The sequence below is a fragment of the Temnothorax curvispinosus genome, unplaced genomic scaffold (genome assembly GCF_003070985.1).
Source record: "Temnothorax curvispinosus isolate PA1 unplaced genomic scaffold, ASM307098v1 QBEX01007446.1, whole genome shotgun sequence".
Lineage (NCBI taxonomy): Eukaryota > Metazoa > Arthropoda > Insecta > Hymenoptera > Formicidae > Temnothorax > Temnothorax curvispinosus.
Window position 1 is genome coordinate 9,857 of NW_020217226.1, and position 20,193 is coordinate 30,049.

Sequence of the window (20,193 nt, forward strand, 5' to 3'; positions counted from 1 at the left end):
TTGGTCTGCTGAACGCGCCCATTCTTTTGTTTTAAAAATCGTTTACATATATTTTTGAGGTTTAACAAAAGGAAATCAGTTTGCGAAGCGCCTTCGCCACAGAACAGTCTCCGTAATTGTTGGAAGTGCTTTTTACCCGCCCTTTTGAGTCGCCATTTTATAATGTTGAAAATTTTACTTCAGATTCGTATTCAGCAACCTTGAAAACACATTACCTATGAATTTCATGATTATACATTTAACATTTTTTTAATTATAATCAGTTTTTCACATTTTTCTTACAAAAAACGGTTTTTTCGTTTTTTTTTTCAAAAATAAGTAAGAGCACATGAAATAAATAGGTAAACTTTTCCATTTAAGGGTAGAAAAACACTTTCCAAAAGGTTTCAAGTGAATTCATTCTTCGAGAACAAATTTCCAAATAACACATGTTTTTCGCCTACGTTGCCTGGACTAAAGGAAAGGATGGCCAGAACTCGTATAAACGCCAAATTCATGACGCAATCAGGCCTCGCTACAAGGTTGTCTCTTACTATGGCTGGATGCGGGGAGTGCGCTATTAGCGCTATTTGCTTATTCTGTCCTTGTTTTACACCTGATGAGCGATAAAGATTAGAATGATGCTAATATCGCGTTCCCCGAACCCTATAAAAACTGATGGAACTTTCGGTGGGAATCATATGTCATTCAAGAGTGAATCTGCAAGGATCAGTAGGGGAGACCGGAGCTAGAAGTAACACGGGTAAGTGATCACAAAACTTATATCTCACTTAAAGGGGGGAGGGTCAAGTAAATGACTTAAATTTTGCGATTTCTTTTGCAATAATTTAGATAAATATAACGCAATCAACTTAATTAATAAATATTTTAAACAAATATAATTAAAAACCATTTAATTAAGAATTAATGTGAATAAATGTAATCTCGATTGAGATTAAATTTGCTCACATTAATTATCAATTAATTGTGATAAGCTTTATTGCGACTAATATTTGTTATACTATTACTCTCTAAATTTCTTCGAGTGAGATTTAACTCAAAAGGAGTCAAAATTCACTCGGGTCGATAGTCAAAATACTGCCGAGCAAAATGGAGTGACATTGCACTTTTCATAGGGTGAATATTTGACTCCAACCGTAAAGTGATTGTTTCACTCGTTTGGAGTAAATGTTTAACTCCATTATAGATAAAATAATTCACTCGTTTAGAGTGAATTTTTCACCTTTTCTTAAAGTGAAACTTTCACTCTATTGTTACGAGTGAACAATCACTTTACGGTTGGAGTCAAATATTCATCCTTAGGGCCGGTTTCACCAACTCCGGTTAATTTAACCGGTCGATTCCATTGAAATTGACCAATCGCATTTGTTAATTTTGCTTTAACGACAAATGCGATTGATTAATTCCAATGGAATAATCGGTTGGTTAAATTAACTGGAGATGGTGACACTATGTGAGAGGTATATTAAAGAAATAGGTTAGACAAATAATTACACAAGTTATAAGAAAAAAAACATTATATTGAATTATTATATATAAAGTATATAACATATATTTATTAAAACGAATACAAAAGTACTAAATCATATAATATAATAAAGAAAAAAAACTTTTTTATATAAGATACTTAAAAAGGAAAATAAAATACTGTCTTACTAATTCGCCATGTAGACTCATCCCAATAACTTGAAAGAGCGGTTTTGCTTTCCCACCCCATGTTTCACAAAAAATTTTAGAACTGATTATTAATATATTTTTAGACAACGGTTATTCTCTAAACTAAAATTAATATTTAAACAAATTATTTTACACTTGACAAACTTTTTAATGTTTATGAAAAACTAATTTTAAATGTTAGAATACATACATTTTGATATGCATTTCGTCGATTTTATATATTTTACTAATAGTGCACTAGCTTATTATTATCTTATTTTGCAGCATTTTTATTAGCAGATCAAGGATATGACGTATGGATTGGAAATATGAGAGGAAATAATTACTGCAGATCGCATGTGAATATGACGACATACGATCTCAAATTCTGACAATATAGGTAAAACATTGTCATAACAATTATTTTGAGAGAACGTCAGATCTTAAGTTTAAAAGTCCATATAAAATCGAAAAACGACCTGTCTAAAAATTAGATATTTATGAAGCAAAATGATAAAGTAATCGTTACTTGTACTGAATAGTACTAAATAGATATATACTTACCAAGTGATATGAATATAAAGTCAGGAATTTCTAAAAGAGTGCATTATATTGCAACGAGGACGTAAAGCATACATGAAAATGAAAGAAGGATATTATATTTATATAACATGTTTTGTAAACGTTAAAATTTGCACAGTATTCTCTTCATTAACAAGATTTAAATCTGTTATTTTTCACTCTTTTTCTCACTATAAATTGATTTCGTGCATTTGTCAAGTAGGGGGAGAACGAAAAAATATGTTTGAAATATATTATTTTGAGACAATATGTTGTGAAATATATTATTATCATAATTTTTATTTTTTAGCTTTTACGAGATTGGAACAAAAGATTTGCCGGCCATGTGTTCGATTACATTCTCAATTATACAAAGCAAAAAGATTTATACTATATCGGTCATTCAATGGGGAATGCTGCGCTACTCATTCTTCTGTCATCAAAACCGGAATACAATATAAAAATAAAAATGGCAATTTGTCTGGCTCCAACTTTTTTTTGGATGAAAGTATCACCTGCAGTTAACGAATTTGCTAACATTCTTCCAACGTTCAAAGTAACTGTCGAAATCTGTGATTTTTTTACTACAAGTAGTAGTGTTTAAAATACAAGATTAAATAAGCATAATGTTTATTATTTAATGCGCTACAAATATTTGTTATCTAGTATGAGCTAATACTTGAATTCTTTGTTTTACATGTTTCAGGAAGTTCTACGAGAGCGTGAAACATACCGATGTTTTCCCACAATCTTTAGCGACTGTTACGGTAGGAAGAATGTTATGTAATGACAATACGTTGACTCAATTTATTTGTGTCACTATATTATTTATTATAACTGGTCCTGATCCAGCACAACTTAACATTGTAAGTTTTAACATATATAACACACGAACTTAATACTATGTCCATAATGTGCGTGAATACTTTTTATTATATTACATAAAATTTCCAATTATTTATAATTAAATAAATTTACGGCTTTAACCACCCCCTATCCTATTCTTCTAATTACTCATTGCTTTATGGCTTTTCATCTATAAAATTATTTTTGTTATAGACAACCCTGCCAGATATATTCTCCTATTTCCTAGCCGGTAGTTCTGTACAAACATTAGAGCATTTTTACCAAAATATTTGTATAAGTGAGTATTTCCCCATTCATAAAACAATATTTCCTTTTATAAAGCAATATTCCGGTTGATGTAATGTTGCAATAAAACATTTCTTGCCATTTAAAATAAGATATCGTTGAAAGATCTAAATTAATTTTTATAATTTTTTACAGATTAATTTATAATTGTATGTACATGTAATTATTTTTTTCCAAATATACTTTCAAGTTTTGGATATTTATAAATGTATGATTAATATCGATTGTTGCAGAGGACTTTCGAAACTATGATTATGGAATAGCTGAAAACTATAAACGATACAAACAGGCAACACCCCCCAGGTTATGATCTGAAAAAGATTACTGCTCTAATAATTTTATTTTACTCAGCAAACGATGTGATTGTCTTAGAAGAGGTAATAGTTCTCCGTTAAGTTTTTCATTGTCTAATTTTTACTCTGAAATAAAAGCAAGAGAAAGAAATATTTACACAAACATAATGAAATAATGATCATATATAATATTTTAACAATATGAAAGAATCCGATTGAATATAATTGCAAAGTGTAAAAGGGAAAACAGCTGATTTGTAACAATCGGATCTATTTTCTACTCTTCATACATTTAAATCATTACGTCATTAATTAATACGATTTCTTTCATCATGTTTTTAATTTTCAGAATGTATTGGAACTTGGCAAACGCTTACCAAATATTCTTCTAACTGAGGAAGTTCCACTTAAACTTTTCAATTGCTTCGATTTCATGTGGGCAATCAACGCGAAAACTCTTTTATACGACCGTGTGTTAGAACTATTACAAAAGTTTGATGCTGGCTAAAATAAGTTTATAAAATGAATCTAGTCGATAAATAGAGCCTAATCTCTCTATATAATTTGAAATGTTGATAAAGGTAGAATTGGTAAAAAATCAGCAAGTTATATGTTTATTTATATTAAACCAATTAATAATTTTTGAAATAAGTAATTCACATGAGACTAATTACTTATTATTAAAAAAATTAATAAGTATTTTTCACTAATTATTAATTTTCAAATAAGTAGTAATTTATTTTTGACAAACTATTAATTATTATTTTAATATTAAAATATTTATTTTTACTAATTATCAATTTACAAAAGAAATTAATTTATTTTCGTTATTGAAAATACTAATTTTCACGTAACTGGATATTTTTTTTTAACAATTCAAATTACCAATTTTTTAAGTAATGAGTAATTCACTTTTGCCTAAATATTAATTTTTACGTAATTAGTAATTTTTTGTGATTAATTACTAATTTACTATAATTATAAAAATTTAATTTGTTCTTATTTCTAATTTCGTGAATAATAAAAAAATAAAAAAATGGAAATTTTTTGCCGATCCCGGTTTAACACTACAAAATGCATGATATCAGTTACTTTGAATGTTGGAAGAATGTTAGCAAATTCGTTAACTGCAGGTGATACTTTCATCCAAAAAGAAGTTGGAGCCAGACAAATAGCCATTTTTATTTTTATATTGTATTCTGGTTTTGATCACAGAGGAATGAGTAGCGCAGCATTCCCCATTGAATGACCGATATAGTATAAATCTTTTTGCTTTGTATAATTGAGAATGTAATCGAACATGGCCGGCAGATCTTTTGTTCCAATCTCGTGAAAGCTGAAAAATAAAAATTATGATAATAATATATTTTACAACATATTTTTTTATTCTCCCCCTACTTGACAAATGCACAAAATCAATTTACAGTGAGAAAAAGAGTGAAAAATAAAAAATTTAAATCTTGCTAATGAAGAGAATACTGTTCAAATTTTAACGTTTACAAAACATGTTATATAAATATAATATCCTTCTTTCATTTTTTCATGTATATGCTTTTACGTCCTCGTTGCAATGCACTCTTTTAGAAATTTCTGACTTTATATTCATATCACTTAGTAAGTATATATCTATTTAGTACTATGCAGTACAATTAAGTAACAATTACTTTATTATTTTTCATTAATTGTACGATATTTTGCTTCCTCATAGAGAAAGCTTTGTTTTCGTAAAAAAAAATTTTGTTTGTTTTTCTGAATGTGTTCAGAATGTTCTAAAACGTCGAAAAATTGCAATTTTAAAAAATGTCTGTATGTATGTATGTGTGTGTGTGTGTGTGTGTGTGTGTGTGTGTGTGTGTGTGTATGTATGTGTGTGTGTATGTGCCAAATTTACCGAAATTTCTATAACTCCAGAACTAATCAACCATAAATCTTAACGAATTATATATGAAATAGGGGTAGAAAAAACTGAAGAATATAATAGAAATAATAAAAATTGCTAATAATCAAGGGGTTCTTTTTTAATAAAATTTTGAATTTTTTCAGAAATGTTTGTTTATGCTTTAATTTCCGCAAATTTAGAAATATTGATCTATTTCTAATTTTATTATATTTTTCAGTCTTTTATTTGTGTCAACGATATCGAACGTAAAGCTATCAAAAGCAGCTGCTATGATGTTATGACGTTTTTTAGAATTTAAAAACAATATATGCATTTGAAATTCGAATATACACAAGCCTGAGGCAACTTCACTTATCACTGCGTGACCGCTTCAGGGCTTCAGGTGGCGATGTTGGCAATGCTGGTTGTGACGTCAACTTCTGTTCAGTTGTGTTGTTGTAACATCGGAGCAAACAGAGCCGATTAATATCGAAGCAGATTAATATCGAAAGTTACACTCAAGAATTGCATAGCAAGATGGTTTTATTAGGACACATGAGAAATGTATAAAAATTTGTCTCCGCAAGTTGTTTGTAGCTTAATCAATTAACTGACGAATCTTTTTGTTATAACCTCTCTTTAAACCTTTCATCAGCATAGATATCAAGTTTCTTGTTAAAAACAAAATTATTAGGCAGATATATATGGTAATGACAATGTTACTGTTGTTATTTCTCAGATATTACCGGCCGTGCAACAGACACTTAGGCAAAGGCATTTCCACACGAGCACAGTAGTCAGCAAAACGCAATCCGGACGCTACAAAGTCACAATCAACAAGGACAGGCCACTGACGTATGAAATGGCAAATCCGCCTCATTATCTCGCTCACAGAAAATCCTGGAATTCTTGGAACACCTGTATGTTGTTCTTTTTTCAAATGAGAAATATGTATTTTGGTCTCTCACAATTTTAGCAAGTACATTGATCCTTTTAGCAAATATAAAGGATGGCAACAGACCATCTGAGACAGCCATAGAAGATATGTTCATTCGACAGTTCATGACGGGGACGTGGCACAACTTATTCGCGAGTGAAGTCATCATTAAGCGGCAACACAACATTATTAGGATAGCTGGAATTATTACTCGTGCTATAATGCCTTACAAGATATATTTCTTAACTGGCTATACCGAGGAACTCCTGAGTTATTGGCTTCAGTGTCCGGTTAAAGTGGAGTTGGTCACGATTGATAATAAAAAAGAAGTGATATTTAAGTATATATAGAAACCAGTATATGTAAATATAATAATAAATTAGATTTCTGTTAACAAACCAGACTTTACAATGTTCATGTTTTACCATCAATTCTACGTAAATATTTTTTAACAGCATGTGACGTGACTGTTATAATTTTATTGTTTATTTATTCAAATATAATTTAGTAATTATAGAAAAATATATGAGAAACACGTACGTGTACATAAATACAAATCTACATATATGCTACTGGAATAGCTAAATAAATTAATGTTGCGTAGCTCGTTTCCTTCGCGAGGGTGCGGTAATAAAATTTCAAACATTTGTTTTGTTTTTATTTCTTGCATGTCATCCATTTATTTTATACTTATAATAAATCGTTACATTCGATCATGACTCAAACGCAGCCCATATACAATCATTGCATCTTTATGATAGAAGAGAAATCATACATCGTACCACGAAAGGGTTACGCAAGTAAAAAGGATAATCAAGAGCAGACAGAGCATTCAAACATGACACAGTGTAATAATGTTATATATTCTCTATTGGAGACCACATTCTCTCTCCGTTATATGCCTTTACAACGCTTATGTATTCATCCGGTATTCGATCAGGATCGTGTAGCTCTCTCCTGCTGCATTTGTACTTTTATTCATACGCTTCACATTGAGTCATTTTACATGGATGTCCGTGATAAAGAATATTATTACTTGATCTCACTCTATATTTCCCGTGTTAGATAATAAATCATTAATCGAATTATTATCATTAAATAAATTAAAATTATCATTTTATATAAAAAAAATCGCATAGCGTGCATACAGTTGATATTAATGTGACAATGTAATCAGAACTGTATTAAGTAATTAAGATAAAATCACTTTCTCATACATTATTCTGGAAATGTGCATCGGCAAAACAAATTAACACATTTTATCATATTATAATCGTACATTAATACTACATATAAATTAAACATATTACATATTACATATTATATTTACAATGTAACTTATAAAATAATGCGACGTGAAGTTGAATTCCAAACGTGAGTCAGATTATTTTTATATACATAATAACAATTTTCTTTGCCGTCTAAAGCTTTATTTATTACTTTGTATGTGAATCAAATAATAAGTCTTCCGACAGGTGAGAAATTTTTGATACAAATGATAGATTCTCGGAAGAGAGAGAGGGAGAGAGAGCTCACACGAAACCCGATTGAAATTACGAATTTTCAAACGCGGAGATGTAATTGATCTTAGATGATGGACGCAACAATTGTGTTCCAATGTCTACGAATTTTTTTTTATCGCTCTTTTTATAAAAGTACAGGCTGAAATGTGCTGTGCTCGTCTTATCCTTTTTTTTCATATTCTAGTACAACTTAGTATTCTTAACTATGGAAGTCAAAATTTTGACGCTATATCGCAATGCTGTATAGAATAACTTTCTGATTCAATGCGCTTTTTTAAGTAAAAAATATAAAATTTGGAGTAGAACCGTACATCGTGTTTCATCAGAGTAGAGTATATGTTACTCAAAATTTCCGGATATTAATTAAATGTTATAATTTTTTATCGGATGCTTTAATATTTATTGTTACAAATAAGCCGTGTTTACCAAGTAGCGATATTCATAACATTATAAACATTATTTATTCATTAAAATCATATAAAATTATATTGTAATATTATATTGTAATCATATTATTATATATACATATATGTATATATATGTATATATATGTATCATATAATATATATGTATACACACATACGTATATATTATATATTATATTTTTTTAATTATCACTACATCGATACTAATAGTATACATAATAATGCAATATTATATAATAACAATATTAATAAAATTATTGTAATCATAATTATAAATTTTTTAATAGCCGGAAATTACAAATAAAGATACTATAAGTAAAAGAATTTACTTACGGTACTGATTTTGACAAATGTTTGCAAAAACTATAGTGAATTTACGAGATCGACGATTACGTATTATTCTATGTCAAATTGCGCGTACAGCGTCCCTTCTTTTATGTTTATATATTTATATATAGATATTCTTAAGTCGTTATATATGTAATGTGCCCATGTATTTATGAAAGAGAATCGCGGGCATTAAATCCTACTTATATCAATCGAAATTATATCGAAAAGTATATAGCTAAATACTCGAAAAGCAAGAGAACACAGCGTTCACATTGTACAAGACTTTAAAAAGTCGCTATATATCTATCGATTCAAGTAAAAATACCTACTTAATATTAAGTAATATCTAAAAAGAGAAAAGAGTACTAAGATTTGAACGCGCTGCTGTAGGAGCTCAGAACATTGAAAATTAATGTATTCAGAGAAACATGTTTAATGCATCATTTTTTAGAAGCTTAAATGGTGTTTACCCTCACTAACTTGAGTTAAAGCAATTTAGCGGCTTCTTCTTGACAACGTATAGATAAAGATTACGTTACTATTACGTTACGCTACAGAGTTTGATGAATCCTTATTAATCGCTTGTTCGCTTAATATCCATATCGGTAATAATACTAGTTCAAATCGACGTTTCATTTGAATTCGGATTCTCAGAGTTTGTTTAGAGCCATGTAATATAATACTATAAAGCTTATGGACTTTATTGCAAATGCTATCATCGCAAATGCTATCATCGCAAATGCTATTTCCGAAAATACAGTGTCTTAAAATGTATCATTTCCGAGATTGTACATTTTTCTGTTTGCAGAATGGAATGGAAACTTTTGATACTTATAGAGTATTGGTGAGAATAAAATTACTGTCTTTTGTGAGATCATACGACTACACAAATTACAATTCCATATACTTGTTGCAAATAAAAATAGAGAGTAAGTAGAGACCAATATAAGAGTTCCTTATGATAAATATGTTTGAGAAGTAATCCTTTTAATAAAATGATAAAATGAGACGTAGGCCAATAGCCTATCACCGACACTGTAAGAGCACTACACACACACAAAGCATTTTTTTTTAAATTAAAATCCGTAAAATAAGAAGGATAGTCCATTAGAATTATCCATTTATTGTCAAGCTTAGATATTTTATCTTATTCCTCGCTAATGACGTCATCTATCAACATTTATATTATAGAAACAAAATGAATACGTTGTTTTTGAACAGAATTAATTTCAACGATGTTGAAATTGCCAGAACAAAATATTGTGTCAATCTACTGTTGCAAAATCTGGGTAAATTTTACGATTTAAGATAACAATAAATTCTATTTCATTTATATAGATAGCATACCCAATTAAAAAATATCGTTACGATAATTCTCCAATTATTATTTGATTATTTGAAAGTATTAAATTAAATCGAGTGTGTCGTGATACTTTGTAATGTAATTGCGATTACAATAAACTTATTCAGAGAGATATATAGATCTATTATATCTACTTTATATAATACGCGTCACGCATTATTCCAATACGATATCTAGAGCTTTATTAGCGGAATCGTTAGTATATTACGCGCATGAAGTTTCCTTGCAAACGACGTCGATAAAAAAACATATGTACAATCTACCGCTCGAGAAGGGACGGGGTGGGAAGAGGGAAGGAAACTAAAATCAATCAGGATTCATCAAACTTTCGTTACAGTACATATATGCATAATTTCCTTAAAATGTCGCTATATATTGCCTTGTAGAAGAAACGAGAGAACATGTTATCCTAATTATAATGTTATAGCGTAAAATTTTTCTCGTGTTACAAATTCATCGTTAAACGTTGCACCTTTTCGCAATGATTTTCGTGTGTCGGTCGTGCGTGATAAAATTATTCTCATTGAACAATTAACGTTCTGAGAAGGCGATGATTTCAGAAGCGACGGAGTAGCGCGATAATATTGTACCTGCAAGACAAGAATTTACATTTATTATAAAGCTGACAAATATAATCAAATATCCCTGGTAAACATCATTACAACATGAGAATTAGATTACTGCACATACGAGGGTCGTCCAATGTTTGATTATTTAAGTCACAAATTTTATTTAAATATAAAATCAATATGTACAAGTGATACAACTGACCTTGAGCGCAGATACCTAAGACACTGAGGCACTTGACTTGTATCGAATGACTACCACCTGTTCATTCACCTGAAGAGGTTTTTGAGTGGGAAACGTATCGTAGATAATGGCCAACTGATTAAATAGATTGGTGATAGACTTTTACGATGAAGGCATCTTGAAACTAGTCGATACAAGTGCTTCAATGTCTGAGTGACTACGTGGAGAAGTAGATTAAGGAGAGTTGTATCACTTGTATTACTTGTATATATTGATTTTATATTTAAATATAATTTGTAACTTAAATAATCAAATGTGTGTTACTTTCTGGACAATCCTCATATTTAAAAAAGTAGACATTCTCTTATTCAAGTGCAAGTCAGCTGCACGAAATATACTTCTCGCGAGGTATATATATTTTTTTTCATAAAAGAGATCGATTTGTCAGTTCTTTTCGATTTGTCTTTCTACCATGTTATTAAATGTTAATCTCAAGGGAATCGGCTAAGATCGTCGTTCTGCAAAATCATCGCGTTCGACGAATGCGACATGAGTGCTCGTGTTACCTATAAGTTAAAGTATATATTATCTGAATCATTAATCTTGTCGAGAGCTTCCGTTACTTCAAAGCTAATATATCTGAAATACTATGGCGTATAGGCGGCTTCGCGCGACAGCCAAAAATGCATGAGAGCACATGTGTGTTTGTGTTACCCGACTTGCTTCGCTCTTCCTCCTCCGTTCACAAAGCAAGATGTGCCGCTGTATGTGTGCCGTACTTTGAACGTTTATCCCCGTTCTTCGTCATCTTCCTCTTCTTATTTTTTTTTTTATCATTTTACGTAAACGATTTTATTTACTCGTCGGCGACCAATCGGACAAAGTCCCAACGCTTGCTTTCCTATTCGCACATATTACAATTAATCATTACATTTACCCTAAAAACGCAATCCGTGTATCCACGTATTTAAAAAGAATTGAATAGCGATCAATACAACGTATACACCCATGTTTTTTTCCGTTTTCTTTTTTCTTTGCTAGAGTAGATTAGGAGATAATTACAGAGAGTAATCTTTTACGGACGAAGCGATGAAAATACCCATGCGATCTCGAATACTGCTGGTAAAATTATTGGTTTTCACAGCCGCTTCTCGCGTTGTGTCCTGTAATTTATTGGAGGAATAAATTTTTTTGCAAAGAAATCGCTTCTAATCCGAAGAATTTTCACGCGTTAATGATCGCCAAATCCGCCACGAAAGATACCATTTACCGCGAAAGAAACATAGGTACTTTCATGCTGCAAAATACATTTCCACACTTGATACACTAGTTAAGACATTACGAATTGTACTAATTTTCTTTTGCTACGTGATACATCATAATATTAAAAGAGGAGCGAGTTAAAAATGATCATTATCGTACTTGTTCTTTTCCTCCTTTTTTTTAAGATAGCAGAAATTAGAAGATTATCCAGATATTTTCATCGTTATATTATTATATCGGAGAAAAATCCGCCATCTCTCATCCCCTCGTTCAACTTTGTTCCGACGGTTTTAAATTAGGCCCAGAGCAGCCGGCAATTGATTTTAATACATCACATCATTCGCTTGCCATGTGAAAGCATGCATAATACAAAGAAATATACAAATACCAAAGAGATATGCCGCCTCTTTTCTCGAGATAATTAAAACTATAGCATAATTATCTACTTTATACAACATTTACTACACACATGTCTTTGATAAACTAATCTTTTACTTGTATAATTCAGTTGTTGGAATCTCGAATTAATGTATAAACTAAAACCCCTTCGCTCTTTTAAATGGAAAATTTTTTATGTTTTAGTCATCGATTGTGCCGCGTATATAACGAGATCAATTTACTATACTACAATATTCATAAGATACTCATTTACGAATAGTAATTTGTGCATGAACTTACGTATCTTTCCGAACGTATTCGGTACCGTTCACGTTGATGTTATCCTGCTTTATGAATTAACGCGACTATAATTACATTGTTTATCGCACATTATAAAAACTTAAAAAATATTTTTACGAGATCTGCGCATATACAATTGACAGACGAAAAATTTAAGTATTTTTGCATCTTGGTAAATAATTTTGAAAAAGAAAGAATTATGAAATGGTATACAAAGCACGATATTCATTTCTGTAACGCGGTTACAGAATACAAATATATGTATCATATTAAATTATTTAATATAAATTTCCATTATGTGTTCTTTAAAGCAAAAATGAAGCTATATATTAATTGCAAAATCCCATTGTCATATTTACAACACATACATAAAAAAATTATATCTACATAATTCTTAATATATGGATAATATATTATTGCTGTGAGAAATAAAATTAGATTAGAAGAATAATTAGAAGAATAGATTACATACAGCAATATAAAAAAAGTTCTCCTTATTTCGATAAAACTTTTTAGTGAATCAGTGTATATCTGTGTAAAGTGTTGTAAATATTGATTGCACGTTTTAATCATTTGCATTAAATAAATCGATAAAGAATAAAAATTGCAAATTAAGTTTCGATCAATCCGGAAAGAGACATTTAACGTGCAAGTACGTTTGCACTGCGATCATGCAGTCAAAATATTGACTATTTTACAATATTGTTAAAAACTGCTAATAAATTTTCTAACGGTAACTAAAATAATTAGAGTCTACCAATTTTTTCTTTTTGGTAGCTGCGCCTAAGGATAAGCAAGATGTCATGCGAATAGAAATGCAGTGGCGGAAAGAACGCGAAGACGTTCGCGCGCGAATGTATGAAAAAAAAAAAAAAAAAAATATTCCCTCGTGTTCCTCCGGAGGCAACTGAATTAACAAGTAGTAGATTTGTAATATAGAGCACATGTACATTAATAATCAGACCCAAACGGATACCTAAAATGTGTGAATGTAGAACTGATATCTCACTTGACGTTATGACAAACGAGTATGATGAACATCATTACATTATATCATACTTACAAATACACCCGCTACAATATCATCTATATATGTTTTCTTGTTCTCCTTATATAACATTACCATATTATATCAATATATACGTGGCCAATAAGAACAGATTTGTACTTGCATTGAAATTGTTTTAAGTCGATCACTCCAATCACTTCGCACAGCCCAGTATAGCATGTATGTTTTCATTATCTTTTTTGTTCTCGTTTTGTTTAAAAATACAATTTTTTTCTTTTTTTTCTCATTGTGTGGATGGCAGCATTCTTATCAAAAGGTTGGCTTGGAGAATGTTGTAATGACATTTAGGAAGGGGCGAAGGGAGATTTTCTTTAAGGTATGTCTCTCTCTCGCTTTCTTTCTCTCTCTCTCTCTCTCTAGTACATCACTACTAGTTTCATTTACTAATAAATGTGTGAATTTGTTCCAATTGTGTTAAATGTCGATATCACAGAGGCTTCTTGATCGGAATATCGTCGTTTTCATTTTCTTTACTTTTTTTTTGTAGGAAAATAGGTATCTACACATATTACGATGGTAAGTAGAGAGGTTACAATAATCTTTAGGCGTGTGGGAGTAAGATAGCTCTTAAAAATGCAATACACTATACATGGGCTAGCTAAACGCATTACAACACGGCTCCCTTCACCTGGTCGTTAGAATTGTATGTTCGTCGGTACCTCGTTGACAGCGAGCGATCGCTGTTGGTTGAATGTGCGGCAATGTATGGAGTATTTGTATGTGTACGTGTGTAACATTTGCATTCGCTATTGTAGTAAGAGTAATGCGAGTGATATTGCTAGAGCCAGAAGTAGAGAAGAAGTGATGCAAATCCATTTTCCCCCCCTTTTTATCTTCGTTACTGATTTCTCGTCTTCTTACGGTTACTTGGGCCTAGATCGCAGCGGCTGCTACCTGCGTGAGATCAAACCGTTGCTTGTTCCTACTGTCGGTGTCATCTCTAATTCCACTAACAGAGGAAAGTGATCTGCAACAAGAAACGAAACGTTGGCGTCATCCTCATTAGCGGAATGGAGAACGATACGAAATACAAGACGAAACTCACCCGATGGAACATGGGGATGAGGACATCCTACCACTTTAGCTTCTTTAAACCATTCTGGGCTCAATGGACCCAGGAGGCCCAGCGGCACCATACTTTGTTTCGAATAGAAAATGTAATCTATTATTCCCTTAAATTCGAATCTGAAAGTAAAACAAATGCGTTAAATATCCGTACACATTTACCGTGTACCAAAATAGTATAGACTTACGTGTAATTGGTATAGGGCATGATATCCTCGCTATAGGCGGATGCAAGCTTGAAAGAATGCGTGAATTCGTTGGGTTTATCGCAGCCAGAGATCTTTTGTAAACACGACTTGTATGCTAGATCCTTAAAATCACGATGATCGGCCGCCACGCGTCCAGATGTAAGAAACTCGATCACACCTGCGCCAGCGATTTATTAATGTTAATATCATTTTTATCAGTCACGTACACATGTAAATTGCATCATTAAATAACGTATAACAGTTAGTTCAAAGAAAAGCTTAAGCGAGATGAGGTAGACGCATTACCAGAATCAGGTAAAGAATTGAAGTCGCCACAAAGCAGCAGTTGAACGTTGGAAGAGTCAGGCTTGTGGCCGGGTCTGAACGACTGGCCAGCTTGGTCCAAAATGGAACGTAATTCATTGCTCAGCATCATCGTCTGTATCAGTTTTACATCGCAGAATTCGGGATCCCAATGAATGTGCGCCGTACAAACTAAAATTGGTTGTTGCACTTGTGCCGGATCAGATGGAACACCTGCAAACAGAAAATAATGCACGCTGTGTTCATATACATAGTGTATCAAACAATCTTCCAGGATCTTAAATCTTCTTAGTAGGAATTTACAAAAAAGAAGGGAAATACAATTTAGCCGTTTATGTGTTAGGAAAAGAAGAAAACTGAGAGGGTATAAATTCTCGGCGAGACGAGAGAAAAGCTAGTAAAAAAGAAATTAATCAAATTAAATTTAAGACTCAGCGAAAATAAGGAAAATTGAAACGTTAACCGATTCGTGATTGTTTACAACTTTGCACCATCAAGGTGTTTGCAGTAGTTTACAGTAGTCGTCTGTTGTCTTTTTATTATGATCGTTTAGGTATCTGTTTTTAATGTGTGTGTGTCTAGAGCGATTGGAAGTGTGATGATGCAATCTTCACACCAAGAATAACAATTCATATTTTTTTTCATATTTAGATACTTCAATTGGATATATTGCAATATAATATTATAACATTATAAAAATATACATATATCTCATATACGTGTTGCCAACATATTAATTATAATATCCTAGTATATAAAAAGATCATTATTTTTTATCGTTATTAAAATTTTCTTATGACTTGCATATTTATACTGTTGAATTAATCGTTTTGCCAAGATTATTCAAATGCTATGCAGTCATATTATTTATTATTACAAGTTTTCACATGTCACATGCTATGTAAAGAGCAACTAAAAATAAACATTAGATAAAAATTAACATTATTGGAAACAATATATGAATATTATATTCTTGAAAATAATAAAATGCTTTATAAACTATTCATTTAATAAATTAATTAGATTAGCCTTGCGACCCATAGTACCGATATTTGGACAATGATAACACAAATTAATATCATAAACTTTATTTAGAAATTGTATAACAAATGACTTAATCTAATGCTAGCACTAAACATGACGTATATTCGTGTGCTTTATTACTTATAAAATAAGCGTATCTACCAAAATATGCTTATTAAGATAATTCGGAACATTGTTAAAGATATAAAATCATGTATTGTTTTGACTGCTGCATCAACAGCATCGTTTACTAATACTCAGAGTGCAATTACAAAAAATATAAATAAATTTTGTTTTATCATCGTATAATCATTGGCACCAATCTAGGTGTAAACAAAATACGCTTCTTGCTCAAATCCGCTTTTTGTTGAGAACCGAAAAGTTTATTTGATCATTAATCAAGGGTGAAACTTATATATGTACAACCGATATATTTCTTACTTAAAATATAATTATCAACGTAAATACGCCGTAGAGAAGCATACACGGATACGCTATGAGAAGCTTCTGGTCCGACTCTCCCGACATCGTGGAGAAAAGTCTAGAAGCAGAGAGGGATGCCCAGGCGACGGCAAGGACTGCCAAAATCAAGCCTATCGGACCCCGTAACGTAGTGAAGACACCGAGACCTGCCAGAACAACGACTGGCAACAAGCAGTAGCCTAGTACGGACGCGACGGATGATAGAGTGATGTTACCGCTGCTACTCATCAGGGATTGTAGAATGTACATGAGCATGCAGGAGATCATGGCCAATCCATATACATAGCCGAAGTGCGCTTTGGAACCAGCTAATAGGAGAAACGCCGCAAGGACTAGGCAGAACGCCACGGGTCCTGCCAAATCTGAATCTTGCAGCAGGTAATTTGCGTCGTCAATTTGTCCTTTCCTATGGAAAGGGTTCAACACAGCCAGAGTCTTTTGTATTATCCGATCAGGATCGATGCCGAGCTCTTCCAGCAAAGGTGGCTCATCTTCTTCATCGCCAAAGCCATTGGTGCCTGAAAGAGCGCCATACATGTTTTCCAATTGTTTCTTACACCATTGGCCTGTTCTTTTTAGCTGAATTTCTTGCGCGGTTTATCTTTCCTCCCTTTCTTTTTACGTTGGAGAGAAAAAAAAAGAAAAGATGAACTGTACAAAAAGTTTAGCTAAAAAAAAAAAAACAGGTTTAATTACTATTTTAATCCTCGAACGGGTTGTCTTGATACAACAAAATACAATAAGCTGTCCTGATTCTGATGTGCAATAATGAATCTTCACAAATGTTCTACGAATCACATTCAAACGACACGCGAGTTCCGTGTTCAAAATATTGCCAGCTTGTTATTAAATTGTCATGTGCCACGAACGCGTGATGTCATTCTGCCAGCTCGAGGATTAGATAACCGCGGGTGAGATGTCTCGACCATTTTTTCTTTCTCTACCTTTCACATAATCGTCCTGCGTGAACAGATCGTTGCTGTAGGGGCTCTGCGTGGGATCCAGAAAAGTTTTCGATCCGTACGAGTAATTGCCGGGCATCTGCTCGTACGTCTGAAATTCGAATTGTTGGTTAGGTTGGCCGAAACCGGACGCCTCGAAGTTGAACTGGTCCTGCGGCGGCAGCTGCGGCGGCGGCGGCGACTGGGCCCAGTAACTGTTGTCCTGGCCGGCGTATCCGGACATCTCGACGTTATCGCACGTGTGCTTCGTTCTTCAACGAATTCTACTCTTCCTGTGTTCGAGCGGCTCGAAACAACACATCGATCCACCTTCCACCAGTTCCACCGTGGACGGATCGACGAATGACGGAAGTCAGCAGAGGTTAGGTTGGAACGTTATTTCGCTACTGCGAAATAACGTCGACGTTACCGATATTACAGCGCGTTTATAGCGACGCTCGGTAAAGTAACAGTTTGCCTGCATTTTGCAAAGAACGTTTTTCGCGAAGAAAAAAAAACTATTTTTTTTTTAAATAAATAAATAGACTATAATGTCGATTGTTCAAATGATGTGTTTAAATGAATGTTATTCTAACACTCTCTTCTTCATATCTTTCTTTCACTATTTCTTTCATTTTTTCTAATTTATTATTAAAATCTATCTTCTATTTCGAATATTTCTTCTTTTCTTATAATCCGTTTCTTCTTCAATTCTCTCATTTCTATTTTTTACTTATTTTTTCCTTTTTTTCTTTTGTGACGATTTTTTTTCGTTTCTTCTAGGCCGGTATTCATAGTCGAATCTTATATTTAAGATCGTCTTAAGTACGATCTTAAGATGTTATGAACCAATCACAGAACCGTATCAGCATCTTAAGATATTACTTAAGACGATCTTGAAATAAGGTCTGATTATGAATACCGGCACTAATGTAATTGTTAAAATCTATCTTCTATTTCGAATATTTCTTCTTTTCTTATGATCCGTTTTTTCTTCAATTCTCTTGTATTTTTATTTTTTACTTATTCTTTCCTTCTTTTATGACGATTTCTTTTCGTTTCTTCTAATGTGATTGTTAAAATCTATCTTCTATTTCTTCTTTTCTGATAATCTGTTTTTTTTCTTATTTCTATTTTTTACTAATTCTCTTGTTTTTTCCTTTCTCTTCTTCTTTTGCGGTAATTTTAAATATATAATCACATAATTTAACAATAATTTAGTTATACATATTATTAGAAGTACACTGAAAAAAAATATTTAGATCCAAGAAAATATTTATTTAGATAGTAGTAGTAAATATTTATTAGATGGGATTTATAAAGGGACTTGATATGCACAAAATTGCGGAAGTTCATCCTCTTTCAGCTCGATTCACAATCTCTCCCTTCGTTATTAATTGCAAGGGTGATTAAGGTGAAATGAAGCGGATACAGTGGTGCTCCGGTATCAAGTTATCAGTACACAATTAGAACATTCATCAGCGTTAAGAGAGTGTAAATCCCGAATCTTCCGTTCGGAGCTAGAGCTACTCGGCTCGAGCCCTGTAATAAGGCCCGTAAATTAGCGTCGCTGATACTCTCCCGTTGCGCAATTACAGCAGATTAATGCCGTATTTATTTTCCGGTGCCGATAAATTCCTTCGTCGGTCGGTCAGCTGGAAATCGCCTAGAAAACACTTTGCCGCAACAAGTACGCGCACAATGTGTTTCATAAACCAGAGAGGAGTACATTGGTTAATTTTTTTTTAATCCTCTGAGGACCGGCTCCTTTTTTGGACGACCTTTTTAGTTTTAGTGCTAGAACATTTTTGTCCTTGTCAGTGGGTTGAACTACGAAAAAGACGGCGCCACTCCAGCGCCTAATATTAGGCTTCCGGTCTCGGAGAGGTTAAAAAGAATGACGATGTTTTAGAACTTTTCAATACAGATTCACGGCACGTAATCTCCGCTTTTTTGAAAACGTGGATTTTTTTAAGTTCCTCAAACGCGACAGAGTCAATAGCAGTCTGAAAAGCTTCGCGATTTCACGGGCCCTGTGTACGATTGCTCTTTCGCTCTCGAACGGACTGATATCTCAGGGTATATAGCAATTCAACCTTTACTGTATATTAACTCACTCGTGACTTAAGTAATTCCCGGCACGTGGTAGGAAGTAAAGTTGCTCGCGATGAAGGAGATGCTAACGGTACGATCCTGAGATGGTCATTCGAAATTAACGCCTGAGTGCCTCTATTACGGAAATCAGCGTGTTAACCCGTGTTACTGACCTTCTCAATCGATTAATCTTTTC

At 32.6% G+C, this 20,193-nt stretch overlaps 3 protein-coding genes and 1 pseudogene across 4 annotated transcripts in view; 2 read left to right on the top strand and 2 right to left on the bottom strand.

Annotated features, from left to right (window-relative positions):
- The first annotated feature begins 642 nt into the window (after window positions 1-642).
- On the top strand, window positions 643-4,300 carry LOC112457041 (annotated as a pseudogene).
- A 1,679-nt stretch (window positions 4,301-5,979) lies between these two features.
- On the top strand, window positions 5,980-6,912 carry LOC112457043 (28S ribosomal protein S24, mitochondrial). Its single transcript, XM_025019912.1, has 3 exons — window positions 5,980-6,105; window positions 6,281-6,461; window positions 6,539-6,912. Exons 1-3 carry the CDS (start codon window positions 6,079-6,081, stop codon window positions 6,826-6,828), a joined length of 498 nt encoding a protein of 165 aa, XP_024875680.1. The 5' UTR covers window positions 5,980-6,078; the 3' UTR covers window positions 6,829-6,912.
- Window positions 6,913-10,445: 3,533 nt separating this feature from the next.
- Window positions 10,446-20,193, bottom strand: part of LOC112457040 (CCR4-NOT transcription complex subunit 6-like) — a 48,907-nt gene continuing 39,159 nt past the window's right edge. For both annotated transcript variants that reach the window (XM_025019909.1, XM_025019910.1), the window contains 4 exons: window positions 15,439-15,669; window positions 15,133-15,310; window positions 14,925-15,064; window positions 10,446-14,846 (listed from right to left, as the gene is read on the bottom strand). In XM_025019909.1, coding sequence (XP_024875677.1) covers window positions 14,770-14,846; window positions 14,925-15,064; window positions 15,133-15,310; window positions 15,439-15,669 — 626 coding nt within the window. In that variant the 3' untranslated portion in view covers window positions 10,446-14,769. The remainder of the gene's footprint in view (window positions 14,847-14,924; window positions 15,065-15,132; window positions 15,311-15,438; window positions 15,670-20,193) is intronic.
- Window positions 16,529-18,284, bottom strand: LOC112457042 (protein YIPF5). The gene is made up of 2 exons (XM_025019911.1): window positions 17,907-18,284; window positions 16,529-17,480 (listed from the first exon to the last, which is right to left on the bottom strand). The coding sequence occupies exons 1-2, from the start codon at window positions 18,145-18,147 to the stop codon at window positions 16,921-16,923; spliced, it is 801 nt and encodes a 266-aa protein (XP_024875679.1). The 5' UTR covers window positions 18,148-18,284; the 3' UTR covers window positions 16,529-16,920.

Coding starts and splice junctions, on each gene's coding strand:
- LOC112457043 (XM_025019912.1), top strand. CDS start 6,079: ATGGTTTTATTAGGACACATGAGAAAT. Junction 6,106..6,280: donor TATTAGGACACATGAGAAAT/GTATAAAAATTT, acceptor GTTATTTCTCAG/ATATTACCGGCCGTGCAACA. Junction 6,462..6,538: donor CTGGAATTCTTGGAACACCT/GTATGTTGTTCT, acceptor TGATCCTTTTAG/CAAATATAAAGGATGGCAAC.
- LOC112457042 (XM_025019911.1), bottom strand. CDS start 18,147: ATGTCCGGATACGCCGGCCAGGACAACAGTTACTGGGCCCAGTCGCCG. Junction 17,481..17,906: donor GCAGGACGATTATGTGAAAG/GTAGAGAAAGAA, acceptor GCGCTCTTTCAG/GCACCAATGGCTTTGGCGAT.